The following is a 21,619-nucleotide window of genomic DNA, read 5'->3' on the forward strand; positions in this document are numbered from 1 at the left end:
GGAAGCTGCCTTAAACTTACATCTTATTTAAGATTGAGTCTAAGTCCAAAATACGGGTAACATCTTACATAAGAGTGGAAAGAAGCTTACTTAGTTTTAAACCTATTTATTGTGCCCACTGCCACGTGGTCCTGTATAGTGGCCAGAACAAGCACTGCCAATTTCAGGAATTTGTTTTCTAATGCAAAATTTCATAAAATTTCTATACAGTTCAGAAATGCTAATGTACAAGGGACAACAAGAACTAGGAAGAAGAGGGAAGAATTAGAAAACTTCTGATAAACTCAGGAGTTTCCATGCATTTAATTAAACCTCATTCATGACAAAATATGAGGATGTGTGTATGCAGATTAAGAAGCTAAATGTATTTCTGAGTTTCTACTCTTCTGTATTGTGAGGGATTTTTAACTTAGGAGTTATTAAATGTGAACCACGGAGCATCCTGTCAGATACTGCTTCACAGAATTAGGGAAGAGATAAGTATGGCAATGTGAGAGCAGATAGAACAAGACAAGTGTCTGCACTCAGGTGACCGAGCCAATGCACCAAAAGTCATCTAATAGATGGTTTGCTGCAATCAAATTTTCTTGCACCTCAGACTACAAAAATAAATTAAACACAGAGTACTCAGTTTAAAAACAAACCAGATAAGAATATGCTGCATATCTCAGATTAAGGGTGGTTTGGTATTCATGCTAGCAAGTTGCAGTAACCATCCTAAACCTGAACTGCACTTTGTGACAGGATCTGCTGGGCCATGACAATTATCTTCTCCTATGTTTGGGTGTCCTCATTAGGTGATTTTCATATTAACTGGATGTCCACAGGGTTTGTAGTACCCAAGCAGGTTTGCAGGGATCCCAAGGTCTAGGATTTACCATCCAGGTGATTCTACCTGAGGGTGAACAAAACTTCTTACAAAAGATTTGAGGAGAAGCCCCTTCTCCTGCTTGGAGTGGGACCAACCATGATTTACCAGAAAGTGCCACTCCTGAGCAGGCAGGCAGAAATGGATCAGTCACAAGAGCTACCTCTGACATCCACATCAGGAACAATTCCCAGGAGAAGACTGAGTCCATCAAAATATGCAGGGTTTAATAGTGTTAACCCCGGCTTTGATGGTGAGCCTAAAGCAGCCCCAGCCTGAGGAGAGCAGGGGCTGCCTTGGAAGTTGATCTGTTTGTTTTGAGTGCAGAAAATGAGGCTCATCTGCTTAATGAGTTACACAGTGCTTTCACACTTTTAAGGAGTTATAAGAAGTGTTACCTCGGGGAAAAAGAGATCTTTAAAGAAGCCTCGCTAGGCTGCAAAAACTGCTTCTTACTTTTTCAAAGAAATTTCTAGAACTGGAGGCTTCCTAATATCCCTGGAATCTGTGGGGATGCCCAGGCAGGTCTGTGATGAGTGCTGGGGACTGGAGCATTAGTCAGTCCATCTGAACTGCTCTACCCAGACAACATCTCAAAAGAACTTTTGATTTAAAATGCAAAAATCCTTCCACCAGCTTCAGATGGTATCAGAGTAGAAATTTCCCAGAAGTTACAGTTTATGGGGTTTTATTTCTCGCAGATTGGGAGTGGTTTTTTTGAAGAGAAAGTGAAAATGGGCGAAATCAATTTTGTGAACAAAAACAGAGATTGTTCCTGAAATTATCCCCTCTGTTTAAAAGGTTGTGCCTGCTTTGATTTTATTGTAGGCTACACTGCACAACCAGAACATGCATGAAACATGTGAAAGTTAAAGGAGGAATTTCAGGGATTGTGAGACATACCAGGCATAAATTTGACATTAGATGTGGATAGTTTATTTAGTATCTTTTGGCAAGTGCTGTGTATTCAGAATGTAGCTGTGGTTCAGGGAAGCACTTAACTGTAAGCACTAAAATTGTATTGTTTCCTTCTACAGCTGTTAAGATTTTCAAACTTATGATGTGGTGATGCTGAAGGTTTCAAAGAAGTGATTATTACTAAAAATCACAATCACAGAAAACGAGTGGTGTTAGAAGAACGCCACTTGTGAAGTTTCTGAAATAACTCGCACGCAAATCCAGCAAAAAGTATTATTGCACGTCATAAGACTGATGAGCAAATCACTGGGGCAAGTCCTGAGAAATGATGTATCAAGACCATTTTTTCTATTAAATTGGCCACAGTTAATGCTACAGAAACTAAATTGATACTCCTCTTGTAGCGGGCTGGTTGTAAGTGGTGCAGGAATTGTCATTCTATTGCTCTGCTGGTTTCCTTTAGCAGCATAATAGATATATCTGTTACTGCAGCTGCCAACAGCAAATAGTGCAGAACAGAGAAAAGGAATCAGTGTTGATGGAGGTGATGCCTCCAATGACAATTGCCTGCCTCAGAGACACAGACTATGTATGCCCTGCTCCTCTTGCACAAAAGTTAAATTGCCAAGGAAACTTTGGGTAGTACAGTTCAGACTTTAGGAAAATAGTGCAGCTAATACCAGCCATGAGAGTGAGTGTTTTGCTAAGGTTTTGTGATCCATGTTCAGCTTTCTGCTGTTCTGAAATAAGCACATTCCATTTTCATCACAACATGTTCATTCTTTTCTGTTAAGGAAGAAAAGCAGAGTGCAGCAAGTTTAATCACTACATGTAGTTTATGTTGCTAAAGTCCTGCTGCTCTTCTGCTAAGATGACTTCAGAGCAAGAGGGATTCTATTTCCATGTGTACCACTCCACTTCAGCAGCATCTCTACAGCTGTTTGAAAAGCAGGGTAGGAACTTCTTTAGATACCTTTCTTAAAGCTCAGATCAAAAAGTTATTTTATGTATTGTCACAGATCAAGATGGAAAGCTTTTCTTAAAAGAAAAAGTTCTTTGTCCCAAAAAATCTCAAAAATTCATTCCGTTTCCTCTCTGCCTGGGGCAGTGCTGAAACTTGGCTAAATAAACCAGAAAAATACCATTTTATTTGCAAGACTGATGTTCCCTTTTCTTTTACAGGTCATATTGAAAAAACCTCTGAATAGTAAACACCTGTAATGAATTTGTATAGGGCAATTTTAATGGGATTTATGATACTGACTTTGGTAGCTTTGTGTTAGAAGTTTAAAGAGAAGTAAGAACACTAAATAGAGCTAATCTGTACTTACTAAGCTTTCTGGATATTCCTTCTACTAGAAATACATACATAATAAAAATAAATCACGTGTCCAGATACCTGAAACACACAAGGCTCTTATAGAAAAATAAACAATGTGGCCATGAATAAGAATCTGTGTTCTCTTTTTCACTGAGAGCACAAGCTGAAATCATGTCAACTAGCACTAAATATATTCAGGTCAGTTAATAAAATTTGTGTTTGAAAATGAGCATTTTATTTTTTGCTTGTGTTAAAAGCAGACTGGTGCCCTGATGGAAGGCACTGGTCAGTTATGGGACCAGTTTGTTCTGAACAGCCCTTTGGCAGGTGCAGAGAAACTGTAGGTTTATTCAACTAATTCAAATTAAACCTAAAAAATCAAGTTGAAACTTAAGTCAGAAGAATTTTTTTCTTAATTAAAAAAATTATGTAGGAACAGTTAAGAGTTGGTAGTTCCAAAGTCTAAGGAATCACCATGAACTAGTTCAGTTAGTTCTGTTTTCAGGATTATTCTATGCATTGATTTCTAAAAATATTAGTCTGTGACACAGAGGTCAACTGAAATTTATATTTTCAGTGGTTATGAAGCTACAGATTTTGCCTCTAGGCAATTTTTTTTATTACCTGGTGTATTTGATATTCATAATAAATTTCAGAGTTGATTTGGAAGCTTGGGTCCATAAGGTAATTCTTGACATCTTTGCAGTCTTTTCCATGTGCATAGTTACAAATTTTTTAATCAATCTCGATGTAACCATTTAACATTTTTCTTCCTAGACCTCTTTTCATAAGGCAGGTGTGATTTTATTCTTCTGCTGCTGGAAAGACCATCAAATTCTGTATCCACAAAATAAGATGTATTCAGTTCTGGGTGAAGGTCACAAGTAATGAAGCCTCCAAGGCACTATCTTATATTGAATCCTGGCTGCCAAAAAGGCACCATCCATTCCCTTTTACACACCTGCCTTGGAAGCAATAGGTGCTCATTCCATCTGAGTCTCTGGCAGGAATGGGCCATGGGGAGTGATCCAGAGCTGTGGCCCTTTGTGACACGCTGGGGAGCAGATTCTCTTCTCTTTGTGTAAAGAGATTTTAGGATGCCACATCCTGGCGTTGTCCCTCTGACCGTGTCCCTTTGCACTGCTGGAGGATGTTTGGTGCTACTGAGGTGTGGCATGACACAAGAAATGCCCTTGCACTCAGCTGTCCTGTTACATCCCAGGGAGTAATTCCTGTGCAGAGTTTGTCAGATGCTTCAGGGACCTGCAGGATACAAACTTTGCCCCAGAGGAAGAGAGAACAGAAGTGAGACTTCCCTAGAGGCTCCTTATTTAGTGGGACTCCCATAAAACCAGGTTCATCCCAAATGAGAGGGGCCACAAAACCTTTTGTGCTTCTGCCTGTTGCACACAGAGAAAGTGTTTCAAATGAATTTCTGGGTACAAGAGATCTGGATTCTCCGTGAACATGGAAGTTTTCCCAGATAAGGATTATGTAGGTTGTTGTGCTCAGCAGCCTGCCTGCAGGGGCTGGCTGCCACATGCTCTGTGTACAACAGGCTGTCAGGGAAGGAGGAACTGGATTCTGCCCCAAAAGAAATATCAGACTTTCAGAGTCTTCACCACACAAAGAAAAATTGATCACTCAGAGAAAGATCAGTCACTGCCCAGCATATCACCTGAACAGTTTGATGTAGCTGCTGAGCAGAAGCCAAGGTTTCTTTCTATTCCAAAATATTTTGTAGTAATGGCTCTGTTTAGAGTTGTGTTGGCTTGGCAGCACCAGGTCGGACTTTAAGAGATCAGGATTGCCCAGACAACATTTTTTCCAGCCTGTGAGTAAGTGCATCAAGTCAGCTGTGCTGACTTCTGGCCTTTCCAGGAATAATCGAAGTTACAGAGTTTTGGTAATCTCACTGCAGAAGCAGCATCCCCAGGCAGAGGCAGAGCCCTGTGTGATGGGGTCAGAGAAATCTGATTACTCCAGAAAACAGCAGAGCAGAGAACATCACTGTTCCTGTCTTGAACTGTCATTACAGATACAAACTGCAGCACTCAGTGCTGAACTCTGTGCTGGCTCCTCACTTGTCTTTGCAAGTCAGCAGAGGTTGGGCATTTCTGTCTCCCTGCTGTCATTAACTGCAGGAATCTTGTGGGAAGCCAAAACAGTGCAGAGCTACAAGTAATTCTCAAGGGGTTGCCATCACACACAAAATGCCTGACTGGTTAACCCCTCCTGAGTGCTCCTTACACCTGCCCCTCACACCTGCCTCCTCCAAACTGAATCCCCTCATGCCCTGCACTTCCAGAGATGCTCAGAAAACCCACCCTAATAAAGGAAGCACCAGCAGGCGTGCATTGTATTTGGCAATAAATAGTTACATTCCAGCTTAACACCTGAGAGTTATGTTTATTTTAGTAACAGTATACTGTGAGGCACTGGGATACCCAGAAAAAGCACTTTTGGTAGAATAAATATGCTGTCTTTTGTTACTTTTTTATGTTCCTACTTTAATTTCTGTTTTTCAGCAGAAGGATCGATAGTATCCCAAAGACATTAAAATAAAGCTGAATGTACAGAATAGAGCTCAAGGTATCTGCTGGATAAGCAGTCTTTTCCCTTAAAACAATAAGTTCCAAATTACTTTTCTCTGAACAACTTTTTCTATTCAATTTCATCTATTTGAGGCTTTCTTCACCTTTCCTCTAGATCTTCTTTAAAGTTTTATATCTCACTCATCCTGTCTCAGAGCATTCACTCATTTCAAAAGCACTGCCATAGTCCCCAGTTCTACAGCATGAGCCACAAAAAACCCAAAGATGAAGAACATGAAGAGGAAAGATCAGACATCACAGGATTGCTCAAAATCTGGGTTTCCTGCATTTTAATGCAAAGTCCCATTTCAAGTCCAGAACGACCGTCCCAGCTTTATTTTGCATTTCATCTTTTTCCCTTTCAGTTTACACTTGAACCCCAGGCTGAACTCTCCCCCTTTTCCACCCCCCAAATTACAGTGAGTGCCAGGCAGAAGCTCTCAGTTGTGGCTGTGCCTGGTTCCAGGGAAATCTGTTGGAGCTGTCAGTGATTGATGGCTGAGGGACTGACCAGACCTGGTGAGAAATTGCAGCAGAAAGTGCTGGCAGCTCCACAGCCACAGCCACAGCCCAGGAGGGGAGCCCAGTGTCCCACCCAAAGGCAGGCAGGGCACACACCCAGCCCGCAGAGAGGCAGAGGATGCTGCCTTCCTCCCCTTCCTCATTTTTAGTTACTTGCCAAGAAGGATTTCCCTTACCCAAGACTGACCCTTTAATGAGCAATCAGTGCCAGCTCCACTAAATATCTCAGTTGCTTTTTAACCTTTAAACCAAACTGTTCTTTAATCTCTTTTCATTTCCATTTTTTTGCCATAATTGTGCTAAATCTTTCAGCAGCAGGATCTTCACTCACATTACATGGAAAAACCCATACCCCCAAAATTATAGTGTCTTTTTGACTAAAATGAGAAACACATTCTCTTTTCAGAACTTTAGTAACCCTGACCCTAGAAAATTGTTACTTGCTTAGTTTTGGACCTGGATATACCTCTCCCTATAGGTGCCCCTTCCTACTCCTGCCATATGAATAACGAAAAAAGTCAATATGAAAAGCATCTGTAAACACCTTTATAAGCAGCTGACCTATATTTTTCAGAAGCATTAATGTTTGATTGTATAGCTTTAATACTTAGGAACTCACCACAGGGTGGCAGAGAAAAATGTATTTATGTACTGTTGTATAACTACTCTTTACCCCAAGATTAGCATAATTTATCAAAGTGAATTAGTCTGGTTTAATCACTGTAATGAAAGGAGCAGTACTGCATTCTACACTTGTATCCCAAATGTGTAGGTAAAAATAAGCAAAAGCTTTGCAGGGACAGAGGTCACTAATTTTGATTGGTAATTACTTTTTCCCAGGTAATACTATTAATTTAAGAAAATGTTTAATTAGGCATAAATAAGCAGCTGTAATTTAAATGGTAAATTGGAGAGGGTATTGCATGATGTCTTTATTAAAGGCATATCAGAAAATTGCTACTTTTTGAAAGACAATGTCTTTCCAGAATCTTAAATCCTCATTTTCCCCTTGCTGTTTTCTCTTATCTCTCATTTAACGAGTGCAGTGGTTGAGGTTTCTTGTCATTGAGAATCCTTCATACAGAGGGAAGATGACATTTGAACAGACCAGTATGGAATTATGAGTATGGAATTAGCAGTATGTAATATGACGCTTCTGGAGTTCTTAAAAAATTTAATTTTTTATACGTTTCAAGATCTATTTATTGCTGAAAATTTTTAATTTGTTTACTATCTCTTGAATAAAGACAATGCTGTCTTACTCTGAAGGATGTATTTCAGCTGTCAGTGCTTTGCTGCTTCAAAAGAAATCAGAATACTTTCAGTTCTTAAATTTGAAGCCATTGTGATACTGTCTAGTTTTACTGCAGTCTGGAGATTTCTGTGACCAATTACTGAGATGAATGCCATTCTATACTCTGTCATTTTTTTGGTGTCCCTGATTTATCTCTCTAAGCCTTTATGACTTTACCTTTGGCTTTTATGTAGAGGCAGAGCAGGTCATGTGGTTATCCAGAGGCATTAGTATGATAATTTTCTTCAAGCTGAGTAGGTGGAAATAATTAATGGACTGCTTTATTGATGTACATAGATTACTGATTCTCTCTGTGGTTCCAATTCCCAGCCTCAATAAAGTAGCTTGAGATTTTATCTGAGGGACCAGTAATTACACAGGGCAAGAATAATCGCTGCACAAATACAATCTGATGGTGTTTTATGCCATTGCCAGGGCCAGTGCTGAGGCTTAAAAATGTAAACAAAGATATGCTGCATGGATATATTGACACCTTTCATTTAAATTAATGAATGCTGGAGAAACTTAAATTCAGAGAATCTGTGCTCTTGGAAGTTGAGCAAACTTCAAAGAGGAATTTACAGGCTTGGTGCAGTGGAACAGAAATAACTCTTGCCTAGACTCCACCTCGTGTCATTGACAGGGATCAGTAGCAGATACCTTGGGAAAAGCAAGCATCTATAAAAATAAACACCATAAAAATTGGATCACATTTGCCACTTCTTTTCTCTCCAAGCCTGGTGCAGATTTTGGCAGTTCACATCACTGTGGTATTCATCCTAAAATTCTGTCTGACCTGAATGATTTGTTCATTTTATCTGTTTATACTAAAAGTCACTTTTCTGATGCTTGATTCTGAGACAGTTTCTCAGATTGATTCCCCATAAAGAAGCTCCTGTGTGGGAACATCCCTTGGCACCTTTTTGTGAGCAGTAAGGAACAGAACTCCCACAGCTTTACTGCCACATAATGTTGCCTGTGCTGCTCTTACAACCTGAGCACCAGCTGGTCCTACACACTCAGCCAGTGTCCTTGCTTCTCATATTCTTAAAAAAGTCACCAGTGGCTTTTAAGATCTCAACATTTTTTTAAAATGCTTCCTTACTTCCAGCCACCCTATTTATTTCTTGTATTTGAAGTTTTCTAGCTTCTTTCCCGTGTTTAAGCAAAGGCTCAGAACAATCCAGAGCACCTTAATTCTGGTGGCCATTTAAATAAGATTCTTCATGTCTATTTAGTTCTTCACTGGGTCACACAGAAATCAACTACACCAGGCTGTTCATTCCTACAGAGATCTGAATTCAGTGCAGTGGGATACCTGTTACACAATCATCAAATCACGAAGGTTGGAAGGTTGGAAAAGTCCAACCCTCAACCCAACACCCCAGATCCACAACTAAACCATTGCCCCAAGCACCAAATCTACCAAGTGCATTTTTTGGATGCAGAAAGTGTTGCTTCTGTAGTTGCTGTTAAAGCAGAGTCCTTGCCTTGCTCAGACCCAGTCATTTCACACTGGATCCCTGACCACAGCCCTTCCACGAGCCAGACCTTTGAGTCCTGCATGAATTTTATTACAGTCAGGCAGATGTCATGCACAGTACACCCCTGTTCCCATCCTGGGTAAACCGTTGGCTCCTCTCAGCAGAGATGCAGACTGTTCCCTGCAGGCAATACCATTCTGCTTATCTGCAAGTTTGCTGTTCCCATGGAAGGACATCCTTCTGGGACACCATTCCCTCTCTGCTTTCCTCTGGAGAGGGGAGGCTCGTATTTATTTCAGCAAATCTGTGGTACTCATCACCAGAATAGCTCTCAATCCTTGCTTTATTGTTCTAGCTGCTTTTATTTCACTGCTGTTCTGCATAGGTTTGGTAAAAGCCATCAGAATCCCTCATTCTTTTGTATCATGCTGATACTCAAACATCTTCATCTATCTCAATACAAATTGTTCCCAGTAAATTGAAAAGAGAGCAGCTGCAATATGATACAGACTAAATAAAGATGTCAGAGATTGCTGCACAGGTATAAAATATAAGTAATGCACCTCACCATATAAAACATACACACACAAATCTGTTGACCATAGTGTGCCAGCACAGAGATGATATAAACTCTGAATTTTCTGTTAGGAGAAGGTTGAAGGCATTGATCAGACACAAACTTATGATCTGATGTCTGTGTAATATGTTTGCAACAACTCAGCTCCCAAGCAGAGCAAGTTTAGGGGGATTTATAGAGGAAGCAGAGATGACACAATTCCTGTATTCAGGCTTTGGGTACAATAACCAGGAGCTGGGGCACCTTGTTAAATGATATTTTGAGCTGTTTTATGGCCTGCATGCGAACTAGAGTGTCACAGTAGCTCCTGTAGAGCACAGGAACTGTCTAAAATGCTTCAGAGGTCCACACACAAAAAAGCAGCATATTCCACACATGAGTAGATTTTTATGGAAGTACAACATAATTGTGGGAAAGGAGATAATGTTTCATTAATGACTTAAGCCCAAGTAGAACCTTGTCTTCTAGTTAAGCTGGAATAAAAAATGATGAATATTTTAATATGTTTTCCTACATTCATACACCTAATTTCTTCAGACTAAACAATTAAACACATTACCTGTCTTTAATTTAAGCCTTGGCTTCCTACATGAACCTACTTAGATTTTTCTATTACAGTTCTGTGTACTTCTAGATCACTTTGGGCATCTAAGCAGCAGCACTAATTACTTTAATTAAATGCAGTCAGACATTAATATTGCTTGATATCCCCATGCTCTAGTCAGCTTAGGTGTGCAGTCCTGAGTCAGTCATCCTAATGAAGCTTGGGCTGAAGCCCAGGCAGAATCACTCTGCTCACTGGGGAACTTCTCCTCTTTGTGTGCCCAGAAACAGCAGCAGGACTGGAGAGGTGCTGGAGCTCGAGTCTGGGGTGTGTGGAGATGAGTCCAGGATTTCAGCTCACACGCCTGGTGGCTGCTGTGGCCTTTGCAGGGCAGGGCACAGAATGCAGGGTGTCCTGTCAGAAACAGGAATAACAGTATGAAACAACCCCTCCTGGCAGCTCTTCTCCAGTGCAGCTTTTCTGGGTCAAGCCCAGTTGCATCATGAATTGTTTTGCTATCAGCTTGAAGATAATGGGCTGACATGTTTGGTTTGCTGTTTTATTGCACTTACCATTGTCTAGGTTTTTATTTCTTTTCAAAACTTAAAGACTTGTTTTTCACCAATTCCAGGAATACTTCTGACCAGAACGGTTTTTTAAGTAATACTAGAAACCATTGAAACAACAGATTCCCCATGTAATATTTCCTCCCTTGATTCTGCAGCTCTACAGCTTCATTAATTCATTTTTAAAATAGCACCAATAACACAACAGGGGGATTAATCAAGGGAAGCCAGGCTCTCTCAATTAACCTAAACATTTATTTTAGGCCTCTGTACAAAAGAGATTTTCTCTCTTACAAAAGCTGAAGTGAGCTGCTATGGTATTTCTCTTCAGAAAAAGCACAACTAGTTGTAAGATGGCTTGATTTCAATTACACTACACTTATTTTATTCAATTTCAGAGCATTAGCACTATTGTTTAGTATATTCTGTGAACTTCTCTGGGCTTCTAATTCCACTGTAGAAATGGGAATTGACTGGAGGGCAAGCAGAGCCAAAAAGCTTTTTTCTAAGACCATACTGCCAATTGATTTTTCAGATCACACAAAGCTTCACTTATTTTAAGGGCCTTCCATCTGACCTTCTCTGGGGTGGTGGCACACAGGGTTTGTTGCTGAAATAAAAGATTACTGACACAATTTGATATGGGCACCTGCAATTCCACCCATTTGCACATGGCTGTGAAGCATTCCAGCATCATCCCTCCTCTGACATCTTCATGCAGTATGTCCCAAGAGGAGTTGCTTATTTGATTGTCTGTCTCAGGTGTTAATAAAAGACAAGTCACCAGCAGATTTCAGGTATCAGTAGCACATAGTGCCATAAAATTTGTATGCAAGGCAGCTTTAGGCTCTGCTGGCTGCACCACATCAATTACAGGTGTTGGAGTTCACCTGCACCTGTGGCTGCACAGACACACTGGCACCAAGAATGAAAAAGTTTCAACTGAAAATTGAGTTCTCAGATACTTTGCAATAAGAGTTAACATCTGTAGGTGATAAAACCTGAACTACTGGAGCAGGAAAGAGCTGCAAAACACTTCCCATCACTCCCCCAGACACTTATAGGGAGGTTTTGCTGTGCAAGCACCAACCTGAGAATTCCCCAGAAAGTTTATCTAACTTTGTAAAAAAATGGCAGGAAATAGAGATTAACCCAACCAAAGTTTTACACCTATATTCACTCAGATTTTGAGGGCAAAAAGAACTGAGTTGTGTGAAACATAAGGAAAATACCAAGATCACCCTTATCCTAGGGCTACACTATTCAGAAGATACTTTCCACCTTTCTCCCCTCCAAGGAATATCCTCTCAATGTGTTAAGCCCAATGTATATGTGAAGTTCAAATCCAACAAAAATTCTCTGTAGCTCCCACTAGAGTAGTCAGAAACTGCAATCAGGAGGAAACACTCACACCACAAAGTCCTGCATCCAGCTGACCACAGCAACAAAAAAGCTTTTTATAGCCCAGGTGGGTTTGTTTTGGTTTTTTTTAGCTCCACCCACCAGGCAAAGCCCCTTTGCTCCTGCCCCAGGGCTCCAGCCTTCCCCAGTCTGGCTTTGGAGATCAGAAGAATGCTTTGAGGTTTAAAGGCTATGAAAAGTTTAGCAACACGTAAAAAGAAAAAAATAGAGAAAAAAAAACCTCACAACAAGATTGTGGAATTTCCAGCTGCTGCACAAAACTACAGAACAATTCTGACAAGGTCGAAGTTGTGTCCTTTGTGTATCTTGTAATGGCACTCCACTGGTTTACAGAAATGTTTTCAGTAGCCAGAGAGAGGCCCAGGTTGATCTTGTCTGTAAATTGCAGATGAGATGCAGTGCAAACCTCAGCTGCAGTTCCCTGGTACACAGCAATGTGTAGTTACTTGACTTTTTTTTTCCAGTTAGGAAATGCAGGCAGTAACTCAGTTTATCCACAGTGAGGGTTTCCTCCTTGTTCCAAGCCACTGCATGGCCAGGGAAGGAACTTATCTTTCCTCACTATCAGAGTGTGACTTCTCCGAGATTTATTCTTTTTTTTAATCAAAATTTTATCTAAAGAAGGATTTGGGTGAACAGAAATAGGTGGAACCTCAAGAGAGCAGCCCTGTTCTCCAGTATCACAGTGTGTATTTCCCTTACAACATTTCTGTGGGCTTTAATGAATTTTTCTAAATTTTTTAATTATTTTTTGAAAAGTTGAATAGAATATAAGTGTTTCAGTCCAAGGACACATGGCATGTATGTAAAGTTAGCATAAGGACTAGTGGGTCACTATTACTCAGTAAATATTCTGTAATAGCAAAGGAGCTGTTTATGATTGAACCTGGGATTATATCTAAGAGGAAAACAACTAACCCACCTTTTTTCCCAATACAAAGTTGTATGAAACCATATGTTTTGTTCCTGTTGTATGAAGTTTTAAATTTCAAATGCAAGGTGAATTTGCCTGTTTTCAGTTTCAAAGTATGTGTGCAGACAATGTGACAAGTTTAATTACCTGGCCCTCTGCCTGGCATGTACTGCCTCTGTCTTTCCAGACTTCCCTTAAACTTGCACTTTGTTATATTTTGCAGTGCCCTCCTTCTGGGGTTTGGTGAACTCAGCTTGGAATCTTTGCTCTGTTGGGAAAAGGCAGTCACCTGTCAATATTGAAACCAGCCATATGATTTTTGATCCCTTCCTAACTCCTCTTCGCTTAAACACAGGGGGAAGAAAGGTAGGTGCTCTCTCCTGTTCTGGTGTATAAAATAAATGGAGTTAGTAGATTTTAAAAAACATTTGCTACATTTTCTTTTTATAAAGCATTTACTTTTATCTGTTAGTTCCAAGGCAGAATAACAATGTAACGTGTTTTAAAGATACTCCTCAAATCACTGAATTAATCAATTCTGTTTATCCAGCTGAAGGATTGATATTTCAATTCTGAAATTATTTTATACTTAAAACATCTTGAACCTCTTAGCAGTCTTGGCAATAGTCATCAGTTTATAATGGTTTTGTGTTGCTTTGCTTATGTTGGGGTGCCTAAAGGGGGATTTTAAAATATTTATTGCTTGTTCCATGCAGGCAGTTGTCTCTTACCCAGCCTATGTTACCTACCAATGCAGGTGAAAAGGCACCAGGAATTACAATATCAGAGCAAGCAGGGACTCCAACAAAAGGTTATTTGAAAATGATTTATCTTCCCTTGTTGTCATGACAAATGAGATGTCCACTGGAAGCAGCATGACATTGTAGGGGTTTGCTCTGTGCTTCCCATGGAGGTTCTGGTGTGCAAATACATCACAATTGATATGGGCTTCATCACAGAAATGCTGAATTGGTGGTGCTGTTATTACTGGTGCACAGTAATGCTTCCAATTCTGGCCCAAATTTCAGGGTAATATTTACATTTTGCTTTTTAAATGGAAATGCGTGGAGGTTTTTAGTTTTGATACAAAAAAAAAAGCCCAAAACTCAGTTTTAATGACTCTGGTATGTACATAAAGGCTTACACATTTCACATTATTTATAAATTACAGAATGACGAAACATGAAATTCAAGAATGTGGAAGATTTCAGTGAGTCAAATGCAGTAGGTTCAGAATATTCAGTGTCTTCAGCAGTTCTGAGAATTCAGCTGGGTTTTTGTACCAGCTCAGAGTGAAGCAAATGTCTGATTATTGATAATATTTGGAGGCAGTGACAAAGTGGGAGATGCTGTATCAGTGATGAGGTTCTTACCATGCTCACAGGTGCTGCCATTGATGACCTTCTGTCATGTTACAAGAACAGAATTTGTTCTTGTGATTTGTCTTAGAGAGGTTTCCAAAACAGTTAAATCAAAATTCTCCTTTGAGAAAAAAGATTGCAATTTTGATGCCTTAATAAAAATTCTTTGTTCATAGTTAAGGCTTCACTGAGGATTTGATTTGGCAGGTAATGTATTTGTGTTCAGTTCCTCAGTAATGTCTTTTGTATGTTAAAAATAGAGGTGTGTTTCCTATGGGCTGAAGCACTTCAGCTCTCAGTGCTCTGAATCCATTGCTGTGGCAGCCAGGGAATTTCTTGGACAAGACTTAACTGTGATTATGCTGTACATGAAAGGGTTTTATGGAACTGATCCTAAGAAAAACAATGAATAAATAAAAAAGGGATTTGATGTGGTTTCAAATCAAAGTTATAAGCTAGCTTACATGCCCAGTGAACAAGAGAGACAGCTACTTGCACCCAGTAAAAACAGTTATAGTCACAGTTACAAACTTCTTTTGGAAAAGAGGCTGGGAGGAGACTCAAGCTCTGAGATAGAGCAGGATGGAAGGAAATAGTTCAGTTGCTCTGGGAGCAGAAACTTCAAATTCTTAACAAATTTTTTGCTATTAATTTAGAAGTTCAGTTTTATCTGAGTTTGAAAAATATTTAATTTTGAAAGCAGCATATATACTTTGTGTGCTTCACTTTGGAAATTAACTTATGGGGAGCAGAAGTGGCTCACCCACAGGAACAGAATCCAAGACCAATCTATGATCACTTAATGCTTCCTCTTGCCTTGCATTCCTTGCCTCTCATTTCCCCTGGGCTTTATTTTTATTGGGGAGCATTGTCTAATTTCTGTAAACCAGTTACCTGTTGAGTTCTCCCTTCTCACCCTGGCAGACCAAAACTGTTCCATTCCACTACAGAAGTTTTGTCTGAAGTTTCCATTTAAGCACATCCCTTTCTAGTTGCTTTAGGTAGTTTATTGTATTTCAGTGTTAGTAGTGAAAGCCTTTTAGTAAACCAGATTGAGACTTTCCTACAGTTTTTTAGACTGCTTGGAAATAAAGCAATATTTTTCTTTCTCCCGAAGAGAAGAAATGCTCTGACAGGAGGGTATGAAGGACAACATCACAGTTTTCCTACCCTGCAGCCTAAAGGGGAGAAAAGCCCAGTCTGTCACCCAGCAGGCAACTCAACAGTTACTTCTGCTCTGAGGCTGAGAAGAAAATTCTGCCCATTCCATTCAGGAGTAAAAGGGATGGCAGTGCTGTTTGCCAAATATTTATACCTCTCTGATCCAGTTTTTTGCAGTAAGATTACAGTGAGCAGTGATATATTGCTTTTTGTGCTGCCCATCGATTTCAGGGGAGTATCAGGTCACACATTTACAATTCAAGCACCATCAGATGTTTTTCTGAGTTGTGCTCTTACTCTGTATGTGTGATTCTCCATTTCCTGAGAAAGTGGCTTTGCAGGTCCTGAAGTCTTGAGTGTCAGTGATAGAGATAATTGGATTTCAGTATCCAGAATCTCAGCACAAGATACTTAATGAGTTTACATGCAGAAGAAGAAATGCTGCTTTTGAGGAAACTCCCCAGGTTCCAGTTCCCTCTCAGTCGCAGCTTTGTCTCTTAGTTATCCATTTTAATGAATTTAGCAAGCAGCCCATTTCAGATAAAAGCCCTTTCTGATAAACAACCAACCCTTATTCATTTGCAAATCACACTCCTCCATGTCACAAAGACAGCACCCTTTTACTTTCTCTGCTCATCTTGCCTTGGATTCACTGAAGCACCAAAGCAATCAGCACAACAGAATATTTTACATTTAGGCAGGAAGCACCTTGGGTTTCAGTCTCCAAGGCAGGGATTTCCAGCCTGTCGTGGGTGATTGTGGTGGATGCACAAACCCCACTGACCTGGTCCTTCCCTGGGATTCCTTCCTCACTTCACCCCTGCCTTTGGTCCCCCAGATTCTGTCCCTTGCTTTTCTGTAGCCCATCTGTCTCTGATCTCCTGGTTCTCTGTGGACTGTATTTCAAAAGCCCCATTTCTAGAATTCTTTAAGACTCAACTACATTTCTTGGCGGTATTTTTTTTCCTTTTTCTCCTAAAAACATGTTGAGCAGCAGCGTTTGCTTCAGACACCAAGTGTGCCAAGTAATTAAACTTTGCCACATCAGTGACCTTGTGTCTTATGAATCATTTTAGGTCACACCCAAGAACTGAAATTGTTGCCTAAAGCAGGTACAGTTCTGTTTAAAACCACTTTATTTTTAAGGCAAGCAAGGACATTATACCTGATGTTGACCTCTGGGGAAATAAAAGGGGTTGATGTGTGCTGGCCAAGGACTGTTATTCTAGAGCTCGGTGTGCATAAATGGAAGATGCTCAGCAAGATCCACACATCTGCCTGCTCATATGGGGCATTAATGAATGCAATCACATATTATTTAAATTAATACCCATATAAATAATTGGTTCATTCTATGCATCACAAGATAATGGCTACATTTAGCAGCTTCTAAACTAAAACAGGGTAGGAGAAAAGAGATTTATGGATTAAAATCAGTTAAATGGTTTCTCTGCCAGTTAGATCTGATTCCATGCTGTTCAATCAATTCAGAGTATTACTAGCATTTTTCTCAAGAGTGCAATATATGACAACTGCCAAGCTTTGCTTTGGTGATTACTAAAAGGACAGATCCTGGTATGAACCATATTTCAGCACTGCAGGAATATAAAAAATGAATTGTTAGAAATGGTCCAGGAGGAATGGATAGCAATAAGACATCAATGTCATCTGTAAACTGACTCGTGATAAATTTTTAGAGGTCTTAATAACGATTTTTGATGTAGAGTAGCTTTGGAAAGTCAAAAGTCTATCACAAAAATTTTAATGAATAAAAAATGAAACGCAGTATTGCTGCTTAAATAATTGTTTACAATTTCTGATGCTTCTACAGTTCTGTGTGTTCTGGGATGTGTTAGTGAGTGAACTTGAAGTGGAACCAGCAGGTTAAGCTTGTTTATTCACCCTCACCATGGAATTGAGAACAGAAAAAGAATGTGGAGGTTTTTTTCAGAGGTACCTGCAGACTTTGCTGTTAGTAGATCCTGCACAGGGAAAAACAAGTTCAGGGTCTACATCTTACTCTATATCAGGACCTCTCTTTCCTTATTGCCTGAGTTGTCCATGAGGTTGCATCAGTTTGGAATATGTGAGGTCTCAGGTGGCATCTTGGGGTGTTCTCAGCTTCTGGTTGTCACTGACCCAGATCAGCCACGAAATGAGTCCTGAAAGAATAGACTAAATAATAGAATAAACTCCTGCAGCTTCTTCATTGCTCTGCTTGGCATTCCATCCTGCCTGCTGCCATCAAACAAGCTCCCTTGCCCGGCAGGGGAGGTTTCCTGGGGGATGCTGGACCTGGAGAGTGATTGCCTGCTCAGACCTCACTGTGCCCTGGAGCTGAGCTGGGGCCATGAGCTCAGTGTGGCAGAGACCTTTGGCACCGTGTGTTACTGTCCCTCAGCTGCACTCTGCACTGGTTGACAGCAGCCTGGTGTCCTTGCACAGGTGGCTCTGCTGTCCCTGGAAATGCACTCGGTGACTGTGATCAGAAACATCCACAGCATCTTCCTCTCTGGACACTGGGCAGCAGATCCATTGGAAGGTTAAAGATGTTTTTGAAGCTGGGCTAACAGATCCCAAACAAAGGTCTTGCCCATCCTTTCTCCTGCCTCATGTTTATTTCAATCAGTTACTTTCCAGTTTTCAGTCCCTAATGATGAGACTTAGAAAAAAAAGATTGGGGCAGCATCTGGCCTCCAGCTACAGTTTGATATATTCAAAGGAATTTTCAAATTTGCCCACATTGTTCTTAATGCCCCTCTCCTGTTTTCTAGTAGACCCTGTGCACTGCATTGGTACTATCTTATTTGGATTTATCTCATCCTGCACTTAGGTCTATTTATAAACCTTGATATTGATTTCAAGTCTTGCAGAAGTAGAAATAACATAGATCTTGTCTGTGTACGTGATTTTCTACTTGGGGTTATAGTCACTGGTATGAAAAAGAAGATTTTTTTTCTCTCACACTGATCCTGCTATTATAGTAAAAGTGTGCAAGTCTCCTCACACCATATGCTTTAAATGAAATATAATTTTGTATTTTAGCACTGTTAAAACACCTTTCCTGGACTCAAAATGATGATTCTTTGCCTTTTTTTTTCTTGTTACAAGCATTAATAAATGTATGACATATTGAAATGTAGTAATATATAATAATACATTATTTAAAGTATTATTTTGACACAATGTCAATGAAATGGTGTTAACTGAGAGCTCACTGTAATGGATGGGGATGTTCCATGTCATTTTGTAAACAGAATTTGAATCATATTATCAAGGTCAGGATATCTGGGGAAGGTGCAGGCATGTCCAAGGTTGTTGTTCAGCTGCCACCAGTTCATGAGGTAAAGACCTTGCCATACCAAACAGAAATAATTAGAATCCACATCCCTCTCCTCCTGGTAAATCCTGACCTCAGCATTTGCAAGTTTGTGTTTGCAGTTTAATGGCAAAAGGCTGTAATTTCTGTACATCAGAGATTTCTTTTTCTTCTCAGAAGGCAAATGTGTTACCTGTTATGGTCAGTCCCTGCCTCAGGGTGGATATTCAGTACCTGAAGTGGCTCTGTTGCTGTAGTGGCTGCCACTCCCCGTGTCTGAAATGGCTCTGGAATTCTGTAATTGTGGATTAGGAGTGACTGGGGGTTTGATAATGGGTGTGAGGTTGTGCTGCCCCTCTGGGCAGGGGCCACACTTTGGTTTGTGGCACTAAGGTGCCAGTCCAGCTTTCCAGAGAGCTGCAAACACAGGCACAGCTATTGCAGGTGGCAGCTCTGCACTGGGAGCTCCTGGCAAATTGGACATAGCCAGTAAGGAAGTGAGGGAAAAGGTTCTTTTTTCTTTTTTTCTTCACTTTCATCCAAAATGGTTGAATCAAGAAATCATCAGATATTCAGAAGGATTTCTGCCTTGCAGCTGGTACTGTGTGACAGGCACATGTCAGTTGTGCTGTGAGATAAATGACACTGCTGCCATTTCCAATTCTGAGTAGTGTTTGATGCTGGAGAGAAGTGCAAGTTCATTGTTTCTCATGCCAGAAGTGTTAGTCTGTGATGGTTGAAAACTGAAGCAGGCACAGTTTGCTTATAGATGGAAGAATTAAACTCCATATTTTAGCATTAGATGCTAGGAAGGAGCTTAAGGGGAAAAACTGAAGAACTGCTGTCAATTAACTGTATTTAATAATCAAAAACAAACCTGTGGATCAGCAGCTCCTCATCTTACTTGGATCTAGGGGGTGGAGGAATGGGAGCATTTAAGCTGCATGTCATCCAGCAGGCCCAGGGAAACCATCAGTAGATGATTCTCTAGCAGAAGACAAAAATGTACATAAATTTATTCTTACTGTAAGGGACAGTGTGTATTACAGGGGCTTATTGGCCTTATAAGAAAACTGGAAAGATTAAATAATCCTTTTGCATGTACCCTTTTTAATTTGGGATGTGTTGTTCCTGTACAGAAGGTAACAGCTCATGGTGGTGCTGTTGGTGTGCTGTAGCCCTGTGTCACTTAGGTAAGTGTTTGGATCAGTAACTCTTTGTCTGTGTTGTGTAATTTCCAACTGAATCAATTAGAACTGAGCACTTTTACCTCCAGCTTTTTTATCAGGTCATTGCTTGTATCTTTGAAGAACAAACAGATCCAAACTATACTAGGGTAGGTCTGACAATGGAAATTTTGGCTTTTAAGCTGGGAAAATAGAAAAGAAAGTTTAACTTGACTGCCAAAAATCATTGGGCAGTTTGTTTGAAAAATGTGAAGAAGATTATGGGAATAAACACTTTCTGTTGTAAGCTTGCACAGAACAAGAGTGTGTACTGCATTCTTCTTCATTGTAGCAGCTCCTGTTCAGCAGGAGAGGATGTTTCACAGAGCACAGCAATATGTCATGCTGCCACAGAGATGCTTTTGGGATGTACACTGGGATGAGGAGGAAGGGGAAGGAGAAGAGTGGGCAAGGGCTAATAAGAACAAACTGTGTCTCTGCTCTCTGAAGATGTTTAAAAAGGAATTCTTAAAAAAGGAATGGCTTTAGCTTTTATTCCTTTATCCTTTCTTCTGTGTCCCAGCCAGCAGCTGGAGGCAGCACATCAACTCTGTAATTTGCTACTGGTGGAATTAAATTTGTGCACTCATATTTCTGCAGTCCCCCTCTTCCTGCCACTCTGCAGAGTGCAGAGAAACCTACCACAGATATGACTTTAAATCACTGCATCTTCCAGGGCTGTGCCAATGGCAGCACAGTTGTGCTGAGGTGGCAATTAGAAGCTCCTTTGAAGATCCTTTGCCTTCACTAAGCATTTATCCTCATCTGTGTATTTCATCTAGTCCTGTACCAGGTAGGACTGGTTAAGACCTCTACCCAAAACAGTGTTCAAATGTAGTGAGCAAAGAAGCCTTTGGGGTGAGGGGAAAAAAAAAGGATTAAAGTGCGAATTATTTTTAATCATACAAATGTATTTATTATATTGTCACAGCCCTTCCAAATAACTGTATTTGTGTGTTTACTTTGGTAAAGCATATTATTTATGTGATGGACATTAATAGCTACTTCTGAGTGACTCAGATGATACAGATACACATTTGTGATCTCTTCTTCCAGTACAGTACTAAAAAACCACAGGGCTGCTGTGGTTTTTGTAGTGTGAAGATGGATTGGGATATAAATCCCTGTTGGACAGATATGGGGCTGTTTACTGGGTATTGCTCAGTTAGAAGCACAGAAGCACTTTTAAAGAGCCCTCCTGCTCTGCTGCTGCCCAGGGATATATTGAATGCTGGAGACACAAACTCTGCCCTCAGAACGTCCCTGCTGAGATAGATTTGGCATGGACAGAAGGCAGTGATACTGGAGAGCCTTGGATTCATCAGCCACAACAGGAAATCCATGCCTCTAAATCTCAGCTCCAGGCTTAAAACTTTGGCATTTTGTCTTGTCTATTAGGAGGCTTCTCAGTAAAAGTAAACCACAGGCTAGCCATGACCAGATGGATGTTTCATCCAGAGTTTTCACAGTGCTTGCACCAAATTTCTTTCTGATGTATATTTACAGAAGAATATTGTTTGGAAGCACAG

At 40.3% G+C, this 21,619-nt stretch overlaps 1 protein-coding gene across 2 annotated transcripts in view; it reads left to right on the forward strand.

Annotated features, from left to right (window-relative positions):
- CA10 (carbonic anhydrase 10 (inactive)) overlaps positions 1–21,619 on the forward strand; it is a 174,162-nt gene that overhangs the window by 56,596 nt on the left and 95,947 nt on the right. For both annotated transcript variants that reach the window (XM_088176533.1, XM_014878278.2), the window contains exon 4: positions 13,247–13,389. In XM_088176533.1, the coding sequence (XP_088032659.1) occupies positions 13,247–13,389 (143 nt within the window). The remainder of the gene's footprint in view (positions 1–13,246; positions 13,390–21,619) is intronic.

This window comes from Sturnus vulgaris, chromosome 20 (assembly GCF_052056855.1).
Source record: "Sturnus vulgaris isolate bStuVul1 chromosome 20, bStuVul1.hap1, whole genome shotgun sequence".
NCBI lineage: Eukaryota > Metazoa > Chordata > Aves > Passeriformes > Sturnidae > Sturnus > Sturnus vulgaris.